At 36.9% G+C, this 25,731-nt stretch overlaps 1 protein-coding gene across 2 annotated transcripts; it reads left to right on the plus strand.

Moving 5' to 3' along the window:
- Positions 1–94: 94 nt before the first annotated feature.
- Positions 95–3,673, plus strand: polr2m (RNA polymerase II subunit M). Of its 2 annotated transcripts, XM_058995204.1 has the most exons (5): positions 216–342; positions 844–943; positions 1,408–2,082; positions 2,400–2,628; positions 3,164–3,673. In XM_058995204.1, exons 3-5 carry the CDS (start codon positions 1,514–1,516, stop codon positions 3,305–3,307), a joined length of 942 nt encoding a protein of 313 aa, XP_058851187.1. In that variant the 5' UTR covers positions 216–342; positions 844–943; positions 1,408–1,513; the 3' UTR covers positions 3,308–3,673. The 2 variants fall into 2 exon arrangements, with proteins under 2 accessions (XP_058851186.1, XP_058851187.1); XM_058995203.1 differs by lacking the exon at positions 844–943 and having other exon boundaries at positions 95–342.
- Positions 3,674–25,731: the final 22,058 nt, after the last annotated feature.

A 25,731-nucleotide genomic window follows, 5' to 3' on the forward strand; every position in this document is an offset into this window, starting at 1 on the left:
TTTAAACTATTATTATTTCTATATGTATTCATTACTTTATCTGTCTACAGAACAAAACCAACTCCTTGCGTCTGGTCCTAAACAGACATGACGCTTGGAGTTTGTCAATAAAGTTTGATGAAATTTACATCTGCGACGAAGTTCCTGTAAAATGGCGCCCTTGGTCTATGTTGACAAACGTTGAGAAACAAGATTATTTTTTCTGTTTTTAACATCGAATTTAAAAAGTAGGATGGCAGCTTCGTGGACTGAGCGGCAGGGTCATCTGGTCGATCTGCACAATAAAAGCAAAGAGGAACTCCGTGATATTTTCAATCGCCAAAAGAAACTGCTGTCAAACAAGTAAGTGCGCTAGAAACGGAAAGTTCTAGACACAGGCACGTGAGTTTTGTATAAAACGCCTTTCACCTTATGTACTGTTTTGTTTTTGTAAGAAAGACTCGGCATATGTTGATGGTTTAGATTTGTTCATCATATATCCATTGCGAATTACATCACCAATAACATGAAAATAAATATTCATAACATTTGTCCTTCCACACAGATATACACACACGGAAACATGCTTTTTTTTGTACAAAAATACCTGACAACAGTAAAAGCTGTAAATTATAAGCGGTAGATTACTGGCAACTGTCCAGCAATATCGTTGTGGTACATTTGATACACTGTACTAACATGCTCCAGCTTGAGTACTAAACGCATCATAAAACCGGGAGTGGATCAAACTGCTGTGTAATAGCAGTCCTATTTCCATCCGTGAAATTACAAAATATAATGCTTTAAAAAAGTGTTAAACACACGTGCTTTATTGTTCTAATGCTACATCTCTTTACTGTGTAGGTGAGATGCATGTATTTATCACAGTGCATTGGTCAACTAAAGAAGCACTGAAAAGTGCTTGAGATGTAGCAGTATGGCATCACAACGAACTGAATTCAAGGTATTTATGCAACCTTTCACTAAGATAAATGTCATGGTCCATAAAGCGTAGATAATGTAGTGTACGTTACTTGACTTGGATTGTGTGCAGTTTATATAGGAAACTGGTCATTCTCATGTAAAATGTAATATGAAGCAATGCTTTAAATTCAGTTGTATGTGGTGCCTTTTCTAGTACTCTTAAAACCATTTTCGGGGAGTGGACATTTTCAATCAAATGTAGTGAGCTTAATGAAGAAAGAATAATCAAGGTGTTTCTGTAAAATAAAATAAAAATGTAGATGCCAGTGTTTTTTTCCATAGCTAAATATCAGACAACCAAGAGGGCAGGTACAAAATTCTGGTCTTTTTGCCTCCTACATTTTTTTAAAAGGTGACACACATAAACAAATAGAATCTAATTAAATTAATTGTAAACTGCCCCTTAAATGCCTTAAATCTTTTTTCATGGTTTATTTCGTTTAGGAGATTTGTTCAGACTCTTCCTGATAAAGGGAAGAAGATTTCAGACTTTGTTGAAAAAGTTCGATCAGCCCTTGCTCACATTGAAGATGTGGAGAGGACAAAAGATATGCTGTCTACAGTGAAAATGGAGTTTGAATCTAGATTTCAGACGAGGAGTACCATAATGGAGAAAGAACATGGACAAAATACTATAGACATCAGTACCTCACAAACACAGCTTTTAAAAACGTTTATTAATAGCAGTAAAACCGAAAGCAAATACACAAAACAAAATGGAGATACATTAGCAACAGCAGAAACTATATCGGAATATATCGATGTTCACATGCCCCAAAACAATTGTGATACACCAGCAGATAGCCTAGCTCGGGTAAATATGGAGACTGCAACGACTACTCTTCTAGGTCAACCAGTTTATGGTGTGAAAATAAACTCTGCCCTCAAAAACGATGAGGAACTTGCACAAGTATTTGAAAAGGTCACGCTGGCAGATGAAACTGAAGTCATGGCTGGCCTTGATGACACACGGCAGGAAACGGTTTCCATTGGTGACAATAGACAGAATAACAATCCATTTGGAATCAATCAGCCACAGAAAAAGCCTCATTATATTGAAGTGTTTGAGAAGGCAGAGAAGAATCCAGCTGTTAGGAAATCTAAATTTAAACCTAATCAGTAAGTATTGTCCTCTGTCAAAACTGCTATTGTATTGCTGTATATTAAGTAATAAATATTATTAAAAAGGTCTGGCGCGTATAAAGACATCTTTTGCAAATACAGCCAAGGGTATCTTTTATTCAGTTTGCCTATTTTATAGATGCTTTTTTTTATAGATTGCTGTGACTGCATTGCATTTTAGAAAAATTGTCCATGTTTTTTTTGTTTTTTTTTTCAGATAATAGTTTTGTAATGCTTCCAAAGCTTCTTGACTATTCCAAAAAAGCTAGGCTTAATATTACTTAGCTTTGCTTATTTCTTTATTTATTTTACAGGTTACCCTCTGGATCTCGTGGGTCTTCTTCAGCTGGCTCCTCATCACCCAGCCACTCTCCAAGAAGACCCGAGTCCCAGCTTTCTCCAGCAGAGAGACTCCTCCGAGACAAGAAACACCTTGATGATATCACAGCAGCCAAACTACCTCCACTTCACCACCTGCCAGCCCAACTACTGTCCATGGAGGAGTCTGCAGCACTGCAGCAGGGACAGAAAAAGAAATACGAGGTATGGTGACCTCTTTGCAAATCTACATGAATGATCTTGCTAGTTTAACTCAACTATTAATGTTTTTTTTCTGTTTTCACAAGTTTGTTTAAAAAAAAAAAAAAAAAAATTCAGACTCTCTTTTTATAATTTACATTTATTGTAAGCCAAATAGTGAACTGTCTTTGTTTTATGTTAATGAGAAAATTGTATCGGTAACACTGTAAAAGATGTAAGACTATTGGATTTCTTCATAGCGCTGAGAGAAATATTTGAATATTGAGACAAACATGTTTGCTTGAAATGTATTCAGTGGCAACAATGCATATTCTTTCATAGAGCACAATTTATGAATGATATCCTGCAACGGAAAGTAATACTTAAATTACATCCTGAAATAAATAACACAAATTCTACATTCTCGCCTGTCATTAATGTTTTTTTTTTTTTAATTGCGTGCTATTTATTTTATACTTGAATTATTTATCAGAATAGATTTATTTTTCACTAAGTGTACTTTATTTTTAAAAGAGGTAACAGCTGCTTTTTCTTGCAGGAGGTGCAAGCCACAGTTGCTGCACAGAAACTTGCTGAAAAGCTGAATGTCCGAATGGTGGCCTTCAACCCTGAAGGGGAAGCAATGGTGAAATACAGAGAGGTTCATGATGATGGAGACATTCACTCTTCAGAGGATGATTAGCGCAGAGGAATGCACATGCTTTGTTTTTGGCTAACTGGAATTTGAGATACTCTCAGGCACTTATGGAAATGAACTTCAAACATTATTTAAAATACATATTTCATTTTGTGAAGTATTCTGTTTTCAGCAATAAAAACATTACCTGTGTTTATTTGCTTAGTATAAAACAAGGAATGAGGTCAAACTACAATTGGGCAGTTTATTACTACAAAAACATTCGAGTTTAATGCTGCAACTCAGAAAAGTCAACATATGTTTTAACCTTACATTATTTAATATGATTGAAAATATTATATAAATAAGTGACAGAAACTTTTGTATTGCCTTTATGCAAGAATATTTAAATAAAAGAACGTTCATCATGTCTTTTTTGTTTCCTTTGTAATGTGTTTGCCATGCTGTCACCCTTGATTTGTTACAAAAGCAAGACACCACCAATATGTGCCTTTATAAATCGCATATCAGAAATCAACCAATCACAGTGAAGTATTTGCCACCATTCCAGTATCCTGTATACAGATATCATCCCATGCATAGAACACCACACCTAATTCTTATCTTTAAAAATCAAGTTTTTCCAGCTGCACTTTTGCTCTAAGTAAATATTCTCATCACGACACAATACCTGCGGCAGCTGATTCTGGACTCAAGCATTTCATGACCCGGGGAGGTAAAAGTTAGGTTTTACATAAATACAACCATTTTTAGTTATAAAGCTTTTCCTGAGTACAATCTCCATTAATACATTAACACGTCCTGTGTAGAATGTCTCAGTGTATAGTAGATGTAATTTTCCAAAGTATGATCATCCAGGAAAAGGTGGCCTCTCTTCTACAATGAGACACCCTACACATGACATGTTAACTTACATTCATTATTTAATAATATTTCTGCCATTGCTGCTTTTAGGAAAAAATCAAACATGTTTAAAGTGATACTGAGGTTGCCCAGAATTATTATTATTATTTATTTCTTAGCAGACGCCATTATCCAGGGCGACTTACAATTGTTACAAGATAACACATTATTTTTACATACAATTACATTTTTTTTACACATCATTTTTACAAGAATTGTGTTCAGAACCCTGGATACATGCGGGTTAATAGAAAGAAATTAGGGCACCTAGAAAAACTGGATCACAAACTTTTGTTTAACATCTGGAATACATTTTGCTTATGTTCCTACTTTTAGTGCTTCATTTGGATTACATGGTTTCCAGTTAAATTTTGATTCTGATATGTGGACATTTCTTTTATGAACCTGTGCCAGGAATTTTAATGAAGGAAGAAAACACTGAATATAGAAGTCAGAAGAGATACCCAGTGATGCTCTTTGATAACCCCTGATAATTGACATAAGAACTGTGGGAGCTGCTTAAATAAACATCTGGACACTGTTTAGACATTTCTGGTGACAGAACCCAGATATATCTTATGGACTTGCAATAATAAATATTTCAGCAAGGTCTAAAAGGATCTGCCTCCAATACTGGTCTTAATTATCGTGTTTATATAAATATGGTGACTGATACAAATTTAAGTATTACATTTCTTTTGAAGCTTCTAGCATCCGGCCAGTGTGATCATGTTTAAGTAATATTGCTGCTTTTACATCAGGAGGTAATTTATAGGTGAAGATCCTAACTAGTCATAATTCCGATTAATGTCACGCTAGCCTTTAACATTTATATCTTAATTTATGGAGGCTTATCTGGGCTGTTGGTTTCTTAGCACTGGGTTAATTCAATTAACCACTGGGTAGTTACAGTACTTTAATGTTACTGACTTGCTACTTTATTGCTTTGCATGTTTGATATTTCAATAACATGTTCAGTTATTCTTGGAGCAGTATTGGTTAAAACATACGTATATGAAATTATAATTGTTACTACTGCATTTCATAATACTGTGAACATTTAGGCAGAAAAGATTTTTGTCTGAGTCATGTATATGGCAAATAGCAGATTTGATTCTTAGCATGGCCATGTATTTTTAAAGTTAGAATTAACACACTTTTTTCAATATTTTGATTAATTGCTAAACTAACATGCAAGGCAATGTAAGTTCTAGTCTGAAATTAATTTAAATTTGAATTTGACAGAATTTAAAGATTGTAGACTAATGGAAATGACTAACTAAACAGATGTCTTATCTGTCCATAAAAATCATCAAGTTCTTTGAATAAAACTGCCTGGAATACTAACCGCGGGTGGTTAAGTGACATGTTATATAAACACTGAATTATAAAACGAAATAAAGATCAGCATTTTGCTTGTATCATTCATAATGTCTTCAGTATGGAGATCACATAGTTCATGGTCATGTGAAAATGAAATCATTAAACAGCTGTATCTTTATCAGCTCCATATGCTCTGTTCATACGCAAGACTGTTTCAGGGCATGTTGTATTTTCTTTGCACAACCTTGAAATAAATTGTCACCTACATGCAACTTTACAAGTTGAAAACACAGAAAGAACTCAACAATAGTGGACACCCAAAGCACAAAGCACAGAGTGTTCGACTTTTTTTACATAAGCTAAATAGGTGACATGCTAAAAAGGAAACCATCAAGCAAGTAAAAAGTATTTTTGGTTTTACATTTAACTGCTGTATTTGGTAACAACAGGAAGGTTGTGCAGTTACCTTGTTACTCAGCAGATGGCGATAATGTTCCTGAAATCACTGTGCTTTCTGAACCAAGTGATGAAACCTATACTTTTAAGCATGTACCTATGCAAGTATATTCCCCATTTAGTTTCTACTTGAGTATACCTGCATGCATAGATATACAGTGGGCACAACCAAAACAACAATAACCTCAGAACAATTTGCTAGCTTTTGAGTTTTGGTTTAGTCTTGGATATGCAACATGCTCGCTATATTAGGTTTTGGTTGTTGGTTATATCGCACAATATTAACACTCTTCAACATCCTATTGCCTCATTCAAATACTATATGCTCACACCTTTCATATGGAATTCATTATGGGATATATTCCAGAAAAAACATGCTATGCTGTGACCTTTTAACTCATGCATTGTGTTTCTGGCATGCATGAAGTGAAAAGAGGTGACAGCGATGTTTTAAACAGGTTGTGAGCAGTGTATAAATATGGCTATATATTTTTTGTCAAGCAGACTTTTCTACTATGCACGACAATTATGAACAGGTTAAAGCAACAGAGATTTTCAACCTTTAAAAGCCAAAAAGCTGCCAACATCCCAGCAGCCCCCTGTCTGTGCTGGCACAACTTTAAGCAACGTAGTTTCATGACTGTCAACACCTCATCACTTGAAGGAAGCCGGCATCGCGGGGCCACTGAGACTCTGCCAAGGCATGGCAGGGGATAGAAACTAAAGACTTACCATATTTTGTATTATTTTATAATAGTATGTTACAAACAGAAAAATGCAAGTCTTGAACTTGGTTTATTACAACAGAATACATCCTGTATTGATTATAGTCCAGTACAGTATTGACATAACAGTATTTTTAATTTCCCATTTCTAATTTTGCATAAAATAGCAGTAATATCTGTTGTTGTATTTTGTATTTTTTTTTTAAATTTGTATTAATTGGTAGTATTTTTGGCTTTTCCTTTGTTTTCATTGTCAGTCATAAATGAAATGGGTTTATGTGGTTTCTTTGCTGCGACACAAAATCATACCAGAATACACTAAATGTGCACCCTTTGTATTTGCTGTACATTACAGAATTGAATACAGACAATAAAATGTAGGTGGAAAATTATTAAATTAAACAATTGACAGTTATTTTTTTTATGGGTTTAATGTTTTAGAAAAAGATGCCTTCTTTGTAAACACCTGATACTGAAATGCTGCATTTACCTGCAGACACCCCCAAGACAACGCTCTAGACAGCTTCCCTAGTCACGCCTCTCCTGAAACATAGACACTGTACCCAGAAAATAAAGCGCACAATAGACACACATGTTCGAATAAAATAAAATTATTCCAGGTGTCTAGTCTAAGATCTACTTCCAAAGATTGATAGGTTAGTTCAGTTTCATCTTCCTTATGATAGGAGGCTGTGTGGCCCAGTGGTTAAAGAAAAGGGCTTGTAACCAGGAGGTCCCCAGTTTAAATCCCACCTCAGCCACTAACTCATTGTGTGACCCTGACCAAGTCACTTAACCTTCTTGTGCTCTGTCTTTCGGGTGAGTGACTCTGCAGCTGATGCATAGTTCACGCGCCCTAGTCTCTGTAAGTCGCCTTGGATAAAGGCATCTGCTAAATAATACTATAGCTACCTTTTTGATAAACTGATCATTTTGTAATTTAAACCGCTGTTAAAATTGCAGGGCAATCCAAAACCTGACCCAGGCCTCCAAACAGATGGAAATGGCTTTCAGTCGCAAAGCTCTTGATCTGGCAGAGACCCTAGAGATGACATGCTTCATATGACATTGCCAATCTCATGAGTCACCAAGATCCTGCTCACTTATGAACTGTTCTGTCTCTTTTGGCAAAAGCTGAATATGTTTATTAAACAAGTTTTAGATACTCTTATGTGTTTACATAAACATGGGGTTCTATTTTAATGATCCAAAGTAACCCATCTTTATCCCCTAAATATTTTAATTCTTTTGTGAAATTCATTCCACCTTGTTTTTATTATCTTTAGTGAGTTTAATGAGAGTAAAATAAATCACTGCTGTAAAAAAAACCCCTGCAGCAGAATTAATACTGACTTACAGGCAGGTAAGATCTGATCTCCTAATGCTATATATTGATTAATTAAATTACATGATGTATACGGTAATATTTAATCAATAAACCAAATCATTTTACACTTGTAATACAATAACGAAACATTCATGCCTCTTACATGCACTGTTTTAAATACATTCAGGTTTTTTGTTCTTGTTTAAAATATAAATATGCATTCTTCAATCAGATTAAGAAAATGATTTGTAAATATTGGCATTCAGCCAAAATGAAATCATGTTCAGTACCTTGTTTTGTTACATGCGATTTGAGAAGTACCAGGACTGTAAATTTGCAGCTACTCAGGGAATCAAGCCAGACATTACAAATTTAAAGCACTCAATTCATGTAATATAATAGGCAAAGCGTCCAATACTATTATTGGTTACATTTTCTATTTTTCTATGACTTTGCATCTATGCATATTTACCATGGTGTAAAATCTGTGGGAATGTTACTGGGAAGTTTGCCAGCTCAATTCAAAACATCATTTAGAGTCAACATACCCTCTGTGAAGCACTCTTTAAAGACACCTGCAGTCGAATAGGAGTGCTTATTTATTTTATTTTTATTATTATTATTCCAGATGACCATTGGCATCTATTTCCTCGAAGCAGCTACAGACATAGCTACAACATTGCTAGATTTTCCAATGCTGCTAGCTGGCTGAAAAAGCAACATCTGAAGAGTAGAGTTAGAAAAGTCAGTTGCCGTAACAGTTACTATAGTTAGGTTAGCTTTAAACAGATTTAAAATGGAGAGACGATGGTGATGCAGATAAGTTATGTGCTAATCTCCAGTTAAAGGTGCATTATTCACTACATACAATTGAACTGGAGCTAGCAATATATCAAATGGGTACTTTGTCCTTTTTGAGGCCTCCAGACTATTAAGTGATGTCAAAAAGTAGGACAATAAATCAACCCTGTGGGAAAACACTTGTGGGATTTATACAGAATTAAAAGGCAGCACTATTTAGACCTGCTACTCTTTATAGCATTAGAATAGACCCCCTTCATAAATCTGACACATACAAATGTATAGATAGATAGACCTGTCTTCTTATTGGTCTGAGTAGTTGTTTTGCTTAAATCTAGTTAAAATGCTATTCAGCCAAAGGAATTAAGTCCTAAAGTCTTTGGCATTCATAATGCAATGTTTTATTAATAAAATGCTTTATTAATAAGTAACTTGCTCATTGTGCCATAGCAAACTTCCTGTCTTTGCAAATGTTTGTACAGTGGACAAAAAATCAGCTGCTAGCTACAAATATTCCTGCTTTGTACTGTAATCAAACAATAGCCTGCCAGGGAAATGTTGATTCCTATGTCCTGTGTAATAGATCAACTCTATTATAACACACCTCTCCCTGGTTGACTACTGTAAGAGATAAGCTGCCTTTCGTTCTATAAAGGGTTCTGTATTCTAGTGTGTCTATAACTATTATGGTTATAACTATTGCAGAGATGTACTACACACATCACAATATGAATTTGAAATATATTTTATCTATACATTTGTATTAAATGTATATATATATATACACAATTGTATATAGCAGGGACTGCAGGCTTGAGTAGGTAGTTTATAGGGGTGTGTCTTGTTTGTTTGTTCAAATGCTGTCTGCCAAAACTACTGGCGGGCAAATACTAATTATTATTATTTATTTCTTAGCAGACGCCCTTATCCAGGGCGACTTACAATCGTAAGCAAATACATTTCAAGTGTTACAATACAAGTAATACAATAAGAGCAAGAAATACAATAACTTTTGTTCAAGCAAAGTACAAGTGTGACAAACCACAATTCAATAATACAGCAGATAATAGTGATAGTTACATCAGGATATGATTAAATAGTGATAGTTACATCAGGATGTGATTAAATACAAAGTACTACAGGTTAAACACTTGGCAGATTACAGTATTCTGAAGCACAGGATTAAATGCAGTAAAATAGGGGGCAGATAAGAGCAAAATAAAGCACATTTACATGAAGGGTGATAGTGTCCCAGGATACAAACAGAGGAGTTCTACAGGTGCTCTTTGAAGAGGTGAGTCTTAAGGAGGCGCCGGAATGTGGTCAGGGACTGGACAGTCCTGACTAATGTTGTAGGCTTTCCTACAGTACATTGCCAAAAACCTAGAACATATTTTTGCAATTATAATGTTTGCTAATGTTAAAATACTGTCTGAGCAATAAACTTACTTATTCATATTTTTATGGCACAGTGACTCAGTGGCTCTGACTGGTCCTTGCTGGCATGCACTCTAATGATTTAGCCTCAGTGACTTAAAGAAGTGATGGCCAGTCGCTGAAATTATGGGTGGATGACAGGAGCTTTCAGCACAAAACTACATTAGCAAGCAAAGACGTGAATCCTTAACAGCACTTAGTGTCAACCCAAGTCACACAGGTAGTGAACTATGTCCAGAGGCCACTTGAATAATACTCACATCAATATTTTAAATTGGTGTACCACTAGGGGTTGAAGTTCACTGACACCAATTACCAGCACTTCAGATATCAATTAATTATCAGGGGGAATAATCCTTTCCTTATTATTGTGGGCTGATGAATGGACTGGTTTTATTCTTGACTGAGATACAAAGATACAGGACTGTGCTATCTTGAAAGACAGGATTGTTTAATTCTAACACATCTTGCAAAATATTTGAAAAATAAAATAAAAACTATATTTAGCACCAAAATGCTTAAATTGATTATTAATTATTATTAATGACATTCCCCTTGCTATTCATCCAATACAAAATCTGAATACACATTTTCACTGTACAAAATAAGGTTTTTATATTTAAACATTTTTTTTACAGGTGTCATGAAGTATAGTTCTAGGAAACAGAGCACTTATACTAAAAACTTCTGCAGCAATGTGGAATAGCACTGGAGCCCCCAGACACTCAACACATCCTGTGCTTCAGTCCTGGAGTCTGTGGTTTAGTTTTCCATAGGCAGCTGGTAATATGAACTCATCCATTTAAATGTTCTGCTGAAATCATATTGACAATGAAATCCCGACAGCAGAGGACCCATAAGATTTATATGAGTGCAGCCAGCTCTTTCCTAAACCCACCTTGCCTTCAACACGCAAACCATCTTTCCACATTAAATCTCAATCACTTTGGTTTCCGTGCAAAAGGGAAATTTTAACTTAAGTGCCCGTCCTTTTTCTTGTCAGGTGGTAAATAAAATATTTACAGAAAGGCAATGGCAGCCTCTTAAAAAACGACTGCTCAGGTTTTTGGTTTTTCAAGAAGAGAAATATGTGAACGTTGACAGTTACTGAAGTGCTTTTAACAGCACAACATAATCTTCAGGCCGCGCTGGATTAGTGTTACCACAGGGAACGATTCATTTTGAACTTACATCTGTTCATGATATAAATCTCAAAATGTAAAACATTTGCATACACAAGACAACCTGAGTGGCTATCTCTTTCAGTCTGGCACTTCCCAGCTCATGGTGGAAAGGATTTCACAAACTGCATCTCAGCTGATCCTGACTCTGGCAGCCCTTAACAATACTCCAGAGGGTTCTTAGATTTCCCTGACAACGTCGATCATCTTGTTCTGGGAACAATATGGTCTTTATCAAATCAACCACAGGAGAGCTTTCCCGTCTTCTCAATCTACCTGAATTAGCACTTTAGCAACAAGAGGGGTCAAGTAGTATTAGAGATTATGTTCTGTTAAATATTGCCGGCTGTATAATGCTTACACTGTGGTGTCCCCTTTCACCCCTTACTAGTGTGCTTGCCTAGGTTGGTATTTTGAAAGTACTATTTGTAAGTTTTAATTAGGGTAAGAAATCGCCTAAATTTTCTCAGTGGTATCTCAGACCTTAATCTATTCCTTACTGCCATAGAGACTTCTAATAAACATTAGGGTCCCTTTTTAAAAGAAACTGGATAAAGGGTAATTTTCCAGATAGTGATAAAACAATGTATCAGCAAAAATCTAGCAGAAATACTACTCAGAACAACATGTACAGTATGCAGTTATTGTATTAATTAGTTCATTCTGCACATCCCTAAGTGTGACTCAGTTGCATACAGTGAAACTATCACTGTTTTCCATGGTGGCAGACATGTGTGAACTTTGTGGCTGCAATCTGAAGTTAATGGTCATTCTAGCCTGCATTTAATGAAATCATCTGTGGAACACATTGATGCCACACCATCATCGAGAAGCTTTCAGTTGACTGTAGAGCCTGCTGAAGACATTATGGTTCACTGGACTACATAAGAAGAACATAAGAACATAAGAAAGTTTACAAACGAGAGGAGGCCATTCAGCCCATCTTGCTCGTTTGGTTGTTAGTAGCTTATTGATCCACATCTTATTATAGTCCTGGCTGTTTAAATTGATTCTATTGTGTTCATGAATTCCTTGTTTGTCAAACGTCACAGCTACTGGTGACATCTCTTTCTACGTTCATATTCATCCCATTTCCTGCAGAAAGCAAGGAGGTGCTGGAAGAAGGACTCAAAGCCAGCAAGGGGAAACATCTTTAGAAATAAATGTTCTGGATTATTTAAAAAAAAAAACCCTGTGTACTGTGAATTGTGGAACGTTCCCACAGAAAGCAGGATCTCCCAGGTCAAGGAGCACAATAGTGAGTTGAAAACTTTGAATAAGATTGAGTTGGTTGGAAGAGGTTCCACTGGTCTCCACAGACACACAATGTGCACCTCTAGTATAGTCTCATGTAGATTTAATATACATCTCAATGTTTTTCTTAAAGGCTGGAAAACTGTCTGAAATCTTAATCGATTTCACTATCTATGTTGCATCTTTGGCACGAAAACGTGCCAGGGAATAAACAACAAGCACTGTATGATGGTTATGTTGTGTAATTCAAGGAGGCAGGTATGTTAAACATGACCAGAGAGGAGGCTACATCTGTTCTCTTACTCATCCTGTTTGCTATGTTACTCAGGCCAGGCCCAGAGGAATATTTTCAATGATACTAAAGCAACGAGAACTGGCGAACGAGGGACCCAGCTGGGACTGTGCTTTGGTTCTCAAAGAATATTCTTTAACCCTGACACCTGCAAGCTATTTAATCCGCTTTTACAATGGGACATGAAGGATGAAGGGCTGGAGGGCCACACTCTCAAGTGTTTTCATTGTAAATGATGGAGGAAACACTGTGCTTTCGGATGTTGTAGTTATTTGAAGTTTTGTACCCTCTAGCTCACTGGGGGACCTCACATCGTCCATCACTTTCTCAGCTATTTTGTTTGCCTTTTGTGTGTTTCAGTGTAAACATGGGCCAGGTTCATGAAAAATTAAAACTGTCTGATCTCGGGAAATTCATGAGTGAGAACAGCAGATTTGAAGTTGAAATTAAAATAATTTGTCCCCTTTAATCTCTCAACATGCTGCTTTATATTGAAGCAAATATTTAAGTACCTTAAAGCATCTGCACTTCGCGGATGTGGTTCAGCACTCCTCTGGTGCTGGAGCAGACCTTTTCCTCCATATTACATTCAAGCTGTTAACACGCCACACAAAATAGGATGAATCTGTCAGCCCATTGAGTTTAATGGGCAGCCACTAACCGATTCCAAATGCACAGAGGGAATGAATGGTGGACGAGATTCAGGAAGACTGTGGAAAAAGAACTCTGTTAAACTGATGAAATGGAACCCCTTTACCCCATTTTTTCATCAGTTGTTCTTTGAGGGCAAGGCTTGCCAAAACTAGGAACTGAAACTCGTAGCAATCCAGAGATCGGGTTAAACAGAGAGTGAGATCAATAACAGAGAGTGAGATCAATGCCAGTCTTTTTCAACACTATTTCTGCCAATCTATTGCAAGACTGACCTAAAAGGACCACCCCCCAACTCCCTTTGGGGGGATTGAAATTCACCGTGTTAATGTTGATTTATTCCATAATGGATGCCAATGTTTCTGAATTTAAATCTCTTTCTAGAGGTTGGTTAGTTACTGCAGCATTGGTTTTAAGATACACTGTTAGTGGTATATATGGCTGGTATATGGTATGTGGTATATATTGTGGCTTCTAAAAAAGTGTATTTGGATATTACTTGCCCTGCCTACATTTTTTAATGTGCTGTATTCTGCTTCTTTATAAAGATGTTTACTATGCAGTATAGTAGTGGTAGCTTCTGTTAAGTTTCATATGAAGTACATACCCTGTCCAGAATAAATCAGAGTGAAGAAAACAAAACCACATTTTAAAATAAGATTAGTTAGGAACAAAAATGTAGCCCCTGTGTTCACAGTCTATTAAAACATAATCTTGTTAAAACAAACTTGGATTAAAAACAAAAAACAAAAAACAAATACCAGCTCTAACACAAAACTAAATACAAGCATACAAGCAACAAAGACAGTTCATTTAAGGGATTATAGAAGAAATGCCGAAGTTGTTTGTTTCTTGTTTTGTAATGTTTCCTAGTTTTACTTTCCACTTAAAATCCTTGAGAAATCCATCACTGTATCTGATGTTGAAATGCAATTGGTTCTGGCATTAGACATGTAACAGAAAGTGATCAATCCGGTACTGTGTGGGAGCCCCTGTAACATGCAGTCTAATTTTACAGTCATATCAACTCATTTAGGACAGGAACCCAGAGAGCAGTTGAGGTAATGCAGTGCTGATGCTGCAATCATGCATATGTATTAATATATTCCACTGAAATAAAACATGTATCTGCCGATTCCCAGAGAAAGACAATACTGTATAGCCAAAAACATCCTTGTAAGTATATTGTGACTGTAATGTCACCAGGCTGCAAACTCCTAATTAGCTCCATATGCCCTGCCAGATCTGGTTACCTCTGCTTTTAAATGTGTTCTTGTGGTATCTTTCCCCTTTCGAATATACTTTTCATACCCTGCTTTTTTGTGAGAACAGCCGTGAATTGAGCAATGGATTGCACGCAACTAGCCACACAGGAGTTGAAACTGCACAGCTTGAATATATATAGTTTGTATTTGTCACTGTGTAAACAGCCTTTTTTTGGCATTGTTGCTCTAAGAAAATAATCAAATTCTCACACTCTGCAGACTAATACAAAAACACATCATCAGTAGGATAAAGCTAACCTCACTCTGGCCTTAGGTAAATATGTAAGACCGTTTTGAGGTTAGTTTTAACCTTTAGATAAATACATGTGTCTTTTTTCACATAATATGTAGTTTTTGTATGATATTTTGAGGCAGTCCTGCTTGTTTGCTCATTCTCAGGCCCAGCCTCAGGATGAAAGCTTAGGCTTTGCTGCTGTTTTGTACAGTTCTTTGGGGGCTTTGATTCTCCCATGGTATGGGTTCTGTACAGCTGTTTTCATAGCTACCCTGGGACAGCAATGTTTATGTTTTTTTATGTGTTTATCTCACCATCCAGCTGTTGCGCTTTTCAAATTGTATTTCATGCACAGCCAAACTCTTTTTGTTTTTCAATAAGGACGGTGTTTTGAAGACACAGGGGTTGTATAAAAATGAGAAACACTTGCCATGACACTGTCGATAGTGAGGAAGGCCACTGTATGCACTGATTTCACATGATTAGTCTGCAAATTGCTCTTTTTGAATAATTTACTCTGGAGGGATACTTGGCCAACCCTCAATGATTACTGTCTATATTTCCTTCTGAGAAACTGGAAATGGAAATCAGCAATCCATTCAGGCCTGCTGAGTCCCTGGTTCACTGTCTTACCATTTTTGACTGAAACTGACATGCAAATCTGAGGTGTGTTTTATATAGGTACAGAATACATGGACGGAGCCCAGTAGAGCAAAATAACCATGTGAAGACCATTCCTTTAAAGCAAATGTATGTTACAGATGTGAGTTATTTAAAAATCTTTATTCAAAGTCTGTTTTGTATTAAATAGATCTGAGTTTTGTTGTATATTCATGAAAAAAGTCCTAGACTGTTTTTAAATAAGACAACGGTAGTCTTGAACAGTTTGATGAATATCAAACTTCTGTTTTATTCATAAAACACATTTTGAAAAAAAAACTTCTTTAAATAACTAACGAGTTAAAGGTTTATAATGTTGCAAGCAATCTGCCCTGTGGTGCTCCCATTTCTAAGTAGCAGAGAAGGAAAGAGAAAGCAAATATGAACCATTAATCATTTTATTTGGCAACATCTTTCCTTTATTATAGCTTGTGTGAGGAATGAACTTTAGGAAAAGGGAGTGCACATGATTATTTTAAATATGTCCAATTAAGGAAGTGTTATTTGCTCTGGAAATGCACAATTTATCAATCATCATACAATGAGTAGAACGATTGTGAAGACTCTTCCAGAACTGAGTACACATGCCTAAAGAGGTAATAGTTTTAAAAACAACAGCGTTATATAAAAACATTGTGATGGCTGTAATTGTATCAAAGTTTTACCAGCATCGACACAGATGTTACCCAGCCGATTCTACGCTCTGAACTCGGCTCTCTCACCTTTTAGTCTCGATTTACTTTCATCTCCCTCCTCCTAAAACCTTTCTAACTTTACTCAAATACAACATTCATTCTCTTCTTTCTCTTCTTATTTTGTAAATATATTTGCCTGCAATACATCTTTATCAGTATGCATTAGCCTATAGCCAGTATATGTCCATAGATAATATCTTCATTTTTATATAGCGCCTTTCATAGTGGACCACCATCACAAAGCGCTTTACAGAGGTAGGCTGTGAACTGTGCATTACATGCAGAGTCACTTACAATAGGACATTGATTTAACATCTCATCCACAGGATGGAGCACAAGGAGGTTAAATGATTTGCTCAGGGTCACACAGTGAGTCAGTCAGTGGCAGAGGTGGGATTTGAACCGGTGACCTTCTGGTTACAAGCCCTGGATTTTGGGCTCCCGAGTGGCGCATCCAGTAAAGGCGCTCCGCGCGGAGTGCAGGAAGTGCCCTATAGCCTGGAGATCGCAGGTTTGAATCCAGGCTATGTCACAGCTGACCGTGACCGGGAGTTCCTAGGGGGCGGCGCACAATTGGCTGAGCGCTGCCCGGGTAGGGAGGGCTTAGGTCGGCAGGGGAATCCATGGCTCACCGCGCATCAGCGACCCCTGTGGCCGATAGGGCGCCTGTCGCTCAGCAGCGGAGCCGCCAGATCTGTGTTGTCCTCCGGCACTACAGGTCTGGTGGCATTGCTGTGGATCTGCAGTGCGAAAAATGACGGCTTGGCAGGAGCACGTTTCGGAGGACGCGTGTTGCAGCCTCCGTTTCCCGAGTCGGCGTGGGGGTTGTGAGCGGTGAGCCGGGGATACAGATAATTGGGCATGCCAAATTGGGGTGAAAATCAGGGTAAAATAATTGGCGACGACTAAATTAAAAAAATAAAAAAAACCTGGATTTTAACCACTGGACTACACTGTAGTTTGTTTAATTTTGTAATATCTACAGTCACAACAAATGATAAGAAAAAAATATACGTGACAATTTCAGACTGAAGAATGGGTTTTATCAGATTCGCCATTTGTATTTGATTTTTGTAAGTACAGACAGTAGATTTGTTGCTAGGAATCATGGGAATCAAATTAATCAGTGACTCATGTGAGACACTGGGATAGGGAGTTTAAAATGCTTCTATGAGATATATTAATGGTACATTTAACTAAATTGATGTATTAGCCTTATGTCATTATAACAAACAGTGTTTGAAGGATTTTTTTTAAATAAAAAAGCAATAAATAAAAACATGAATGGCTCAAGAAACTTGGTTACCATAGAGACCAGGGGGTACTGTAAAAGAATAGAAACATGAATCCTGTGCAACAGATTTTAAACGCATTTTAGTATTTCCTTACACTGTGATGCTTATTTAGGTGTTTTCTGTGTGTCTGAAAGTATTCTCAAACAATTAAAAATAAACACCAAGGTGTGTTGAAAACCTGTTGCGTTAGATCTTGAATTCTATAAACATTTGGTCTCGAGGTGCAATAGCAGAAAACTGAAGCAGGTGAAAAAATATCAACAGCTAAAAAGTCTTCAGTCAAGTTCAGATTGTTTTGAACAGCTCCAGATCAGAAGGTAGTCGGCCCGAAATGCTTTCTGCTCAAAGTGCTCCACTTACCCAGTCTGGCTTAGAACACAGTGTACTGCAGGTCCTTATCTATATATCCAGTGGTCTGATCTGGTCATTAATCATTGAAATACTGCAGTGCTTACAGTTGTTTGCCTATTTATTAATTATTCCCAGCTGCATTAGTTTTAATAACACAAACCACCCTCAGGCAACTTGTTCCCCGCCATATGTCCTGGATTTGTTTCTTCTAAACCCACAAAAAAAAGCCTTTTATAAACAGATGTTTTTACCTTTCCATTATGCTAATATTAGTGTTGCAATGCCCATGCACAAAATGCTATGATAAAACAAATCTGGCATTTCCAGTGATGCCTTTCTATTCGTAATCACATGCTTACTTACAGAGTTCAAGCATGCCATACAGGCAGTGCTGTAGTGGTAAATAAAAAAGTGGGTAAACTGCCCTGTTTGGTAGAGTTGAACAGATAGATTGAGCAGATAAACATGAGCAGATACATTGTCAGTTGCCCTCAGCCAACCAGAGCCACCCATACAGTCCTTTACCCTTTCAGGTGCTGTTCACATGAACAGTCACAGTGCCGATGGTGAGCTTCACTGAACAGTTCTGTGAGCGTCCTTTCATGGGCTAGGATGAAGGCTGCTAGCACCGCCCAGCAGGTCCTGTGTGCCTAACAACATAACATTAACAGAACATAAACAACCAATCATACTCACGCACACACACACACACACACACACACACACACACAGAACACGCAGTCCAGTGGCCACGCACCCCCCCTGCTCATGCCACAGTTCTAACTGAGCGCGCTCAGCTGTCAGTCTCGCACCCAGCAATTCAACACAGACGCTCACCGTTGAAATATCTTGTCTTTAACCCAGGATTTGCATATCACAAGCGAGTAGAAGTGAGTAAACTCTGTATCCCTTATATGAGAAGTGAGTAAACGCTATATTCCCAAATTAAAAGTGAATAAATGCCGTTTACCTGCGTATCCCCTCGACTACACCACTGCATACAGGTGATTTCAATCCCACCAGTTATTCATTCAGTTTTGATGCTCAGCGTTTTGTTTAACACTGAAGCATGTGTCAGTCTTTCCAACTTCATAATGCCTGCATTATGATATACATGCAGTCTGCATGGCACCTGTACTTTTAAACTGGAACCATGGAGTACTTGGGATCTGTCAGGGAGCTTTACAGGAACCAGGCAACAATACATTGCTTCCCCACTGTTCCACTAACATACAGTGCAGCTGCTTGGTTCCACACTTGGATCTGTGTTGGTGCATGACGTTCATTTAGTAAATGTCTGTAACACTGAGCCTGGCATGTTTTCATGTTTTCTGTGCTTTAACACAAATGTTCTATTAACATGTGCACTATGAATACATGTCAAAGGTAGATCACTGACAGGTAGCATTTACTTTTGGATTCATAGCCACTCGTTTTTTTTGAGCTACCCTTTTTTTTATTACACTTTATGTGACTCTTGGAATTTCATCTTGAATACCCTTAATGGCTAAATACATTAACGACATAGATCTTCCATTGAGATCTAGCTGAAACAACCCAGGGTCCTGTTAAACAACCTTAAAATAAAACTGAATAGAAAAGCACACAGCATCCTTCCTTTTGATCATTTTTATTGTCTGTGTCCTTGATTGACTGCTGAGGAGATTAAAGAATATGCAGTCTGGCAGGCTGTTTTCATTGGAACCAAATGGCATTCATTTATTCTAAAGGAACACAGCATGGAAATGAAAGCAGGCTACTCAAAGCATGGATGTTTTATATTTTATTATATATCTTTATGTGTATCATTGGAGACAGAATTAGAAACAAAATTAAAATGTCACTTAAACTATAGTTTTAAGGGTACAGAGTTTAAACCTAGCAACAAGCAAAAAACAAGGATTGAAAAGCTCCTACCAGCAACTAAGTTGGTCGGTTCTTGCTAGTTTATACCATTGATGTAATTTGCAATACTTACTTGGGTGTTCAAGAACAAGAGCCCTGTAGCTTTGTGATGAAATATATATATATATATATTTTTTTTACTGAAAGAGAAACATAATATTACAAAATAATGTTGATTATTCCCATTGGAAAAATAATTGTTTCCTAGTCGAAAAGCATTGCAATTTATTAAACAGAAATAATATGCACTCTGGGGAATTAACTTCCAGTTAATTATAGTAGTTACCAGTAAATACTGTGCATGGGTAATTTTTAAATAAAGTGCTTGCACAGGAATTAGAAAGTCAATGTGGTATGGATGTGTCATATTACCTAATATTACCTGGGGCCATTTCAGCTACAATTTCACAGATAATATTTCATATTTTTATGTTCATGCTGATGAATTTTAGGCTGGTTTGCAAATGTGCTAGATTTTAAAAAGAGTAAGCTATAGACCTCTAGAGGTGATGTTTAAAAATGTGTTTGTAATTATGTATTTGCTATAGTAGTGCGTATATAGTATGATGGATTTTTTTTTTCTCTTTTGGTTTAAGTTTAAATCCCAACTCATTAGCTGTGTTTCTTTGTATGTCATATCCCTGTGTTTTGTCAGTTTGGATAACCCATTACAGGTGTCTAATTACCGTATTCACACATTGAATTGAGTGATACCTTGTCATTTAGGGCCACATCTGTATCCCAACCTATAACCCCGAAATTATATGAGTTAATTCTCTTGGTGAATTGGAAGGCCCTCGAGTAACAATGAATTACGTCCATGGCCATATCGAAACCTGGAATGTATAAAATATGCCTGTATGATGTTAGCAGTGTGATTAGTTTACTACCACCTGGCCTTGCAACCCAGGTCTCCTAGTAGGAGTCAATATTGCTTGCACTGGTCAGTATAACACTTTGCTGATCAATTCCCCTCTCCCCAACCTACGTTTTTACATTGGTCCCCACCTACTGCTCTCATAGCCCACATAGACTGTATAGATTATACTTTTAGCCATAAATAAATGCTCCTTTCATTCATACATATATAGCCAGTTAAGAATTCCAACAGCTATAAGTTATGTCTATAAGAATGATGTTTGCCAAAGACATGTCAACAGGCTGTGCAGACTAGTTTATTCAGACCAGGCCATTAAAATGATATTAAGTTCACATTGTACAGCAAGTAAATGAAATATCAGACCTTAGTATAATTAGATAACCTTATGCAGCTTAGTACTGTGCCACAATACAATATATATGTAACTGGTTACAAAGATTGTGATTATGAACTCATTTGCACTCGATTTAGATTTTGAAATGCTCTCTCAGCAGGTGTCCCCACTGAGCGTTGTTGTTTCAGAACAGGTTTTTAGCATTATTATAATGTTATTTACCATAGATCCGCTGAGAGATCATTAAAACAGAACTGTGATGCCATGCTTCCAATAATGTCCTGCGTTAGCCTCATATATGTATCTGACACTAATATCCATACAGCAATAAGCAAAATAAGTAATTATACATCTGTCTTTGCATATCATGTTTTATTAACCCAGAGTTTCTTAAACAGACCAGCAGACCCACACAAACACTTTTCACATGACATCACACATCAGACATCCATAAATGCACCCAGGGATCAATCCTGTCATATCAAATGTTGCTTTATTTTATTTAAAATGTCATTATGAAATCTGTGAGACTCGAGTCCTCATTTTCAAGTAGGTCCCAAGGAGACAGCAGCCGTTTCACACGTCCATGTTGACATATCTCATACAGCAGCTCAACACAATATCAATACAACCCCCCCGGGGACAGCTGGTAACGTCAATTAAAAAAATAGATTGATAAAAGGGTTACAACAGCGTGCAAAACGTCTCCAGTGTCTCTGATTATAAAGTACTGTTGTTCCTTCTTCTCTGACCAGGTTTACTCAGTACTGTATATGTATTTGAGATCATGGGCCTTCTTATTTTGGTGATGTTCACAGTTCAGATAGTTATAGAGACAGACAGACTCACATGCATTGTTGGTCTCTATTTCATTACACTTCAAAATCCAAGTACAGTGCACATATTTAAACAGTGGCACTATTAGACCCAACACCGTTTAGAACATTAGTATCCCATGTGTGTTAGCATTGGTCTAAGACTGAAACCCCAATACACAACTCCCTCAAAGGGCTCCAAAAATGGAAATGAACTTGGCTCTGCCTTTGATATACTGATGGGCCCCTTCAGAAGTTCAAGGTGGACGGTCCCCATGTTTATCCAGGAGAGCTGTGAGGCAGCTAGATTATCACTTTGTAACATTCACAGATAGTTAGCAAAACAAATGGCTCCGAGCAGTAACGCGTGTGCCCAGGCTGGTAATGTCTTCACAACTGGGACTTCTCAAGTGTTTAACTAACAAGGGGAGATGGCTTTCAACACTCAGGCAGACACTGGGTGCTGAAACGCCACCACATTCCAGCCACTGCTTTGGAATGGACAGGCTGAGGAAGGATGCATATTGATGGGATGCTGGTGGCTTCCAAAAGATACAGAGATCAAAACTGTTGAAAATATCCTATCAATGGTAGAATGTATTTTATAATTGCTTTAACATGAGATATAATTCAACCAACTTGATCATAGCACATCCCAATTTCCATAGCAGATTTCTTTAGTGACTGCCCTTTTAAAAGCTTGCCATAAAAATCACAAAGATTATACATTTAAACAGTTAAAATCCTCCACATATATTTCAGTGCATGTTAATGTCGCTTCCCTCTTTATAATTTCTCATGGGACATCAAGGTGAAATATGTTTTCTCTTTAGCTTAATGAAAGGTATTTTAAACATATTGGACACATGATTTTAATGATCACTTTAAGCCTACTTAACCTACATACTGGTATTTAACATTCACTTTAGAAAATCCTACAACTATAACAAACATAAATAGATATTTGGCCACCAGCTATGAGTCTTATAAGGCAAACAAGAATAAGATGATCAGCCTATTAATGTTTTTCAAGTAAAAACAGATACAAATATTTGAGACCCTGCAGCTGGTTGCATCCCATAATAATTCATATGAATTGAGGTGGTCTTTTTCTAGTCCCTGGAGTCTAAGCATACACATCACAACACTGTTTTCAGTTTGAACTAATTTGACTCACTTTACAGTTTTAATGATTTAAAAGGGTACTTGATTGAATACGCATGAAGAATGGGTTCCCCTAACTCTCCAGGATAAGGAAATTAATGTGGTGCATTTTGTCACTCAGTTTTAATTCCCGGATTGAAAATAAAAAAAAGAACACACACAAAAACAATGACATTTTATTCATGTACATATTGAAAAACTGACAAAAATTGAAAAATGTGCTATTTCAAAATCTAAATCTACTATTATGGCTTCCGGTAGACTTTTGCGATATCATTTTGTAGCTTCTTTGATTACATGATGTTAAATAAAAGATTTACATGATGTTTATATATATATATATATATATATATATATATATATATATATATATATATATATTTTTAATTATGTCTCAATCCTAAAATTGTTTTGAACTCCTGCCCTTTAAAAAACCTTTTTGTTGCACATTTATTCATTATATCCAGGCATTCAGAGATGGTTACAGCCATGGACGAAGCAGGCAATCCTACTGCCATTTCTGATTTTAGTACTCTGACGTACATTGTCATTTTAGTCCACTGGTCTAACTAGTTGTAAACAGGATACAATTAGGACTTTACCGTAATCTGAAATAGTGACTCATTTGGACTGTGACAAATTATCTCAAATATCCATACTTAATAAGTATGATTTGAATATATTTTCCAGTCCACTTATTGCCTGTTGTAAAGCTCAGATGTGCAAAAACAAGTCCATAGGTTGCTGTGTGCTGTAAATACAATGTTGTGTGTCACTACAAAACCCAGACTACCCACATGTTCCGATGTATAGCAGCACTGAAGATTGAAAACTAACCCTATAACAGCCCCTGCATATCTATCTTTGTTTGATGTCCGAATGTCACTCGAGGACATGGAATCAGTGGCCCTGATTCTTTACAACAATCCTATTGTTCGTGACATCGTATTGGAGTCCATGTCCAAACGCAGTCCACACTTTTACAATCTTTTTAAATTCTATTTAGAATTTTATGTGTAAACATTTTCTGTTATTTATTGTATTTTTTCGGTATTTGATTCTTGCATGAATGCAAGTTGTTTTGGTGACCTTTCATTACCATCTGAGCAGAATACTGATTCTGATTAGTGTACTATGGTTATGGGAATTGCTGCATTTCAATCTCCTTAGTGCAGTTCTGTCTAAAACAAATATCAACACGCCAGAGAGGGGGTCCCCTTATTTTTAAAGCATGGAAGTATTTAGAGTGAATTGATAGTCCCCCTTGAATTAGTTACTATTTGATTGGTTCTAGTTTTAAAATGAAGAGGCATTGTGCTCCTTTCAAGAAATGTAATTAAACAGTTTCAAAATATGCCCCTATGTTTAGTACACAAGTAAAGTGTACTTATTTTTATTTCTTTTTAAAATTCTGGTTAGAAAACAGTGAAATTGAACAGAATATGATTTTTCTTTTTTTTAAACAGAGGCTGTTTATTTCAGCAGACTTGTTAAACACTCACCGCTCCTTCCCTAACAAACAGCGCCCCTGGCTGAGCCGAGTGCTGGGAAAGCCAGCTCCTTGCTGTGCCTGATACTCCGAGGCACAGCTGGTCTCGCTCCTGCAAGACTCGGCCTCACACCTCCATCCCCCCGGGAGCCCCAGGTGACGGACTGCAGAGCTGCCTGCTGGGGAAAAGCACAGATCAGCCGCTTCTTTACACGTCAGTGTGGCCCCTGCAGCATGCCCATGCATATGCAAAGAGCAGCTTACCAGCAGAATGCCACGGACCAGGCATTCCAAATGGAGCTGCGGATAGGGGGATCACCATTTGTTGGATGTGGAAAAGTAATCGTGTATTATGCTTGAGCAAACATTCTGGTGTCAGAGTGGTGCTATGTAAAAGAATTGAAGGAGGACACTGGGTCAATAATCTTCTGCTAATGGTCGCTGCAGAGGATATCAGTGCTATAATAAACCAAAATGGCATATGAAGACATTTGCAAAATGTGTTTTTAGTTTAGCTTTTAGGCTGCTAGAAACATGACCTTTTAAAGTGATTTAAAGTACTGTTAGCTTCTACGTCTGCAGTAGGATATTGACTACTCTACAATACTTGGAACTTGAGCAGAAGTATACAGACAACTCAAAATATGTTCATTGTGTCTGGATTGATTCTTTATATTGTACAAAGGTTTGAGCACTTTACTGACAGTATAATTAAAGTACATTTAACTGGAATTAGAGTAATGACTGGAAATGCTACTAATGTAATCCTTTTTCTAGATTATGGCTTTAATAGATTCCATTAATACATGCCACACAGACACACATTTTCACTTGATCTTTGATAATTATTTCAGGTATTTTCAGTGGACCTAATTGAATGATCCAATCTGTGGTAAAGGAAAGAAAATAGAAAATTCACCCGAGTCTAAAGAAGACTAACACCTTGGCTGACCTGTTGATTTTCAAGGACTTAATAAGCTGTATCCAAATAAATGATTGGTTTTGCTGGGGTAAGATTTCAGTAAAGGAAA

Source organism: Acipenser ruthenus, chromosome 21 (genome assembly GCF_902713425.1).
Source record: "Acipenser ruthenus chromosome 21, fAciRut3.2 maternal haplotype, whole genome shotgun sequence".
In the NCBI taxonomy this organism is placed as follows: Eukaryota; Metazoa; Chordata; class Actinopteri; order Acipenseriformes; family Acipenseridae; genus Acipenser; species Acipenser ruthenus.

Bases quoted from the DNA above. Each gene is read 5' to 3' on its own strand.
- polr2m (XM_058995203.1), top strand. From the start codon at position 233: ATGGCAGCTTCGTGGACTGAGCGGCAGGGTCATCTGGTCGATCTGCAC. The intron at 2,083-2,399 runs GTAAGTATTGTC...TTTATTTTACAG, and splicing joins TCTAAATTTAAACCTAATCA to GTTACCCTCTGGATCTCGTG. The intron at 2,629-3,163 runs GTATGGTGACCT...TTTTTCTTGCAG, and splicing joins GACAGAAAAAGAAATACGAG to GAGGTGCAAGCCACAGTTGC.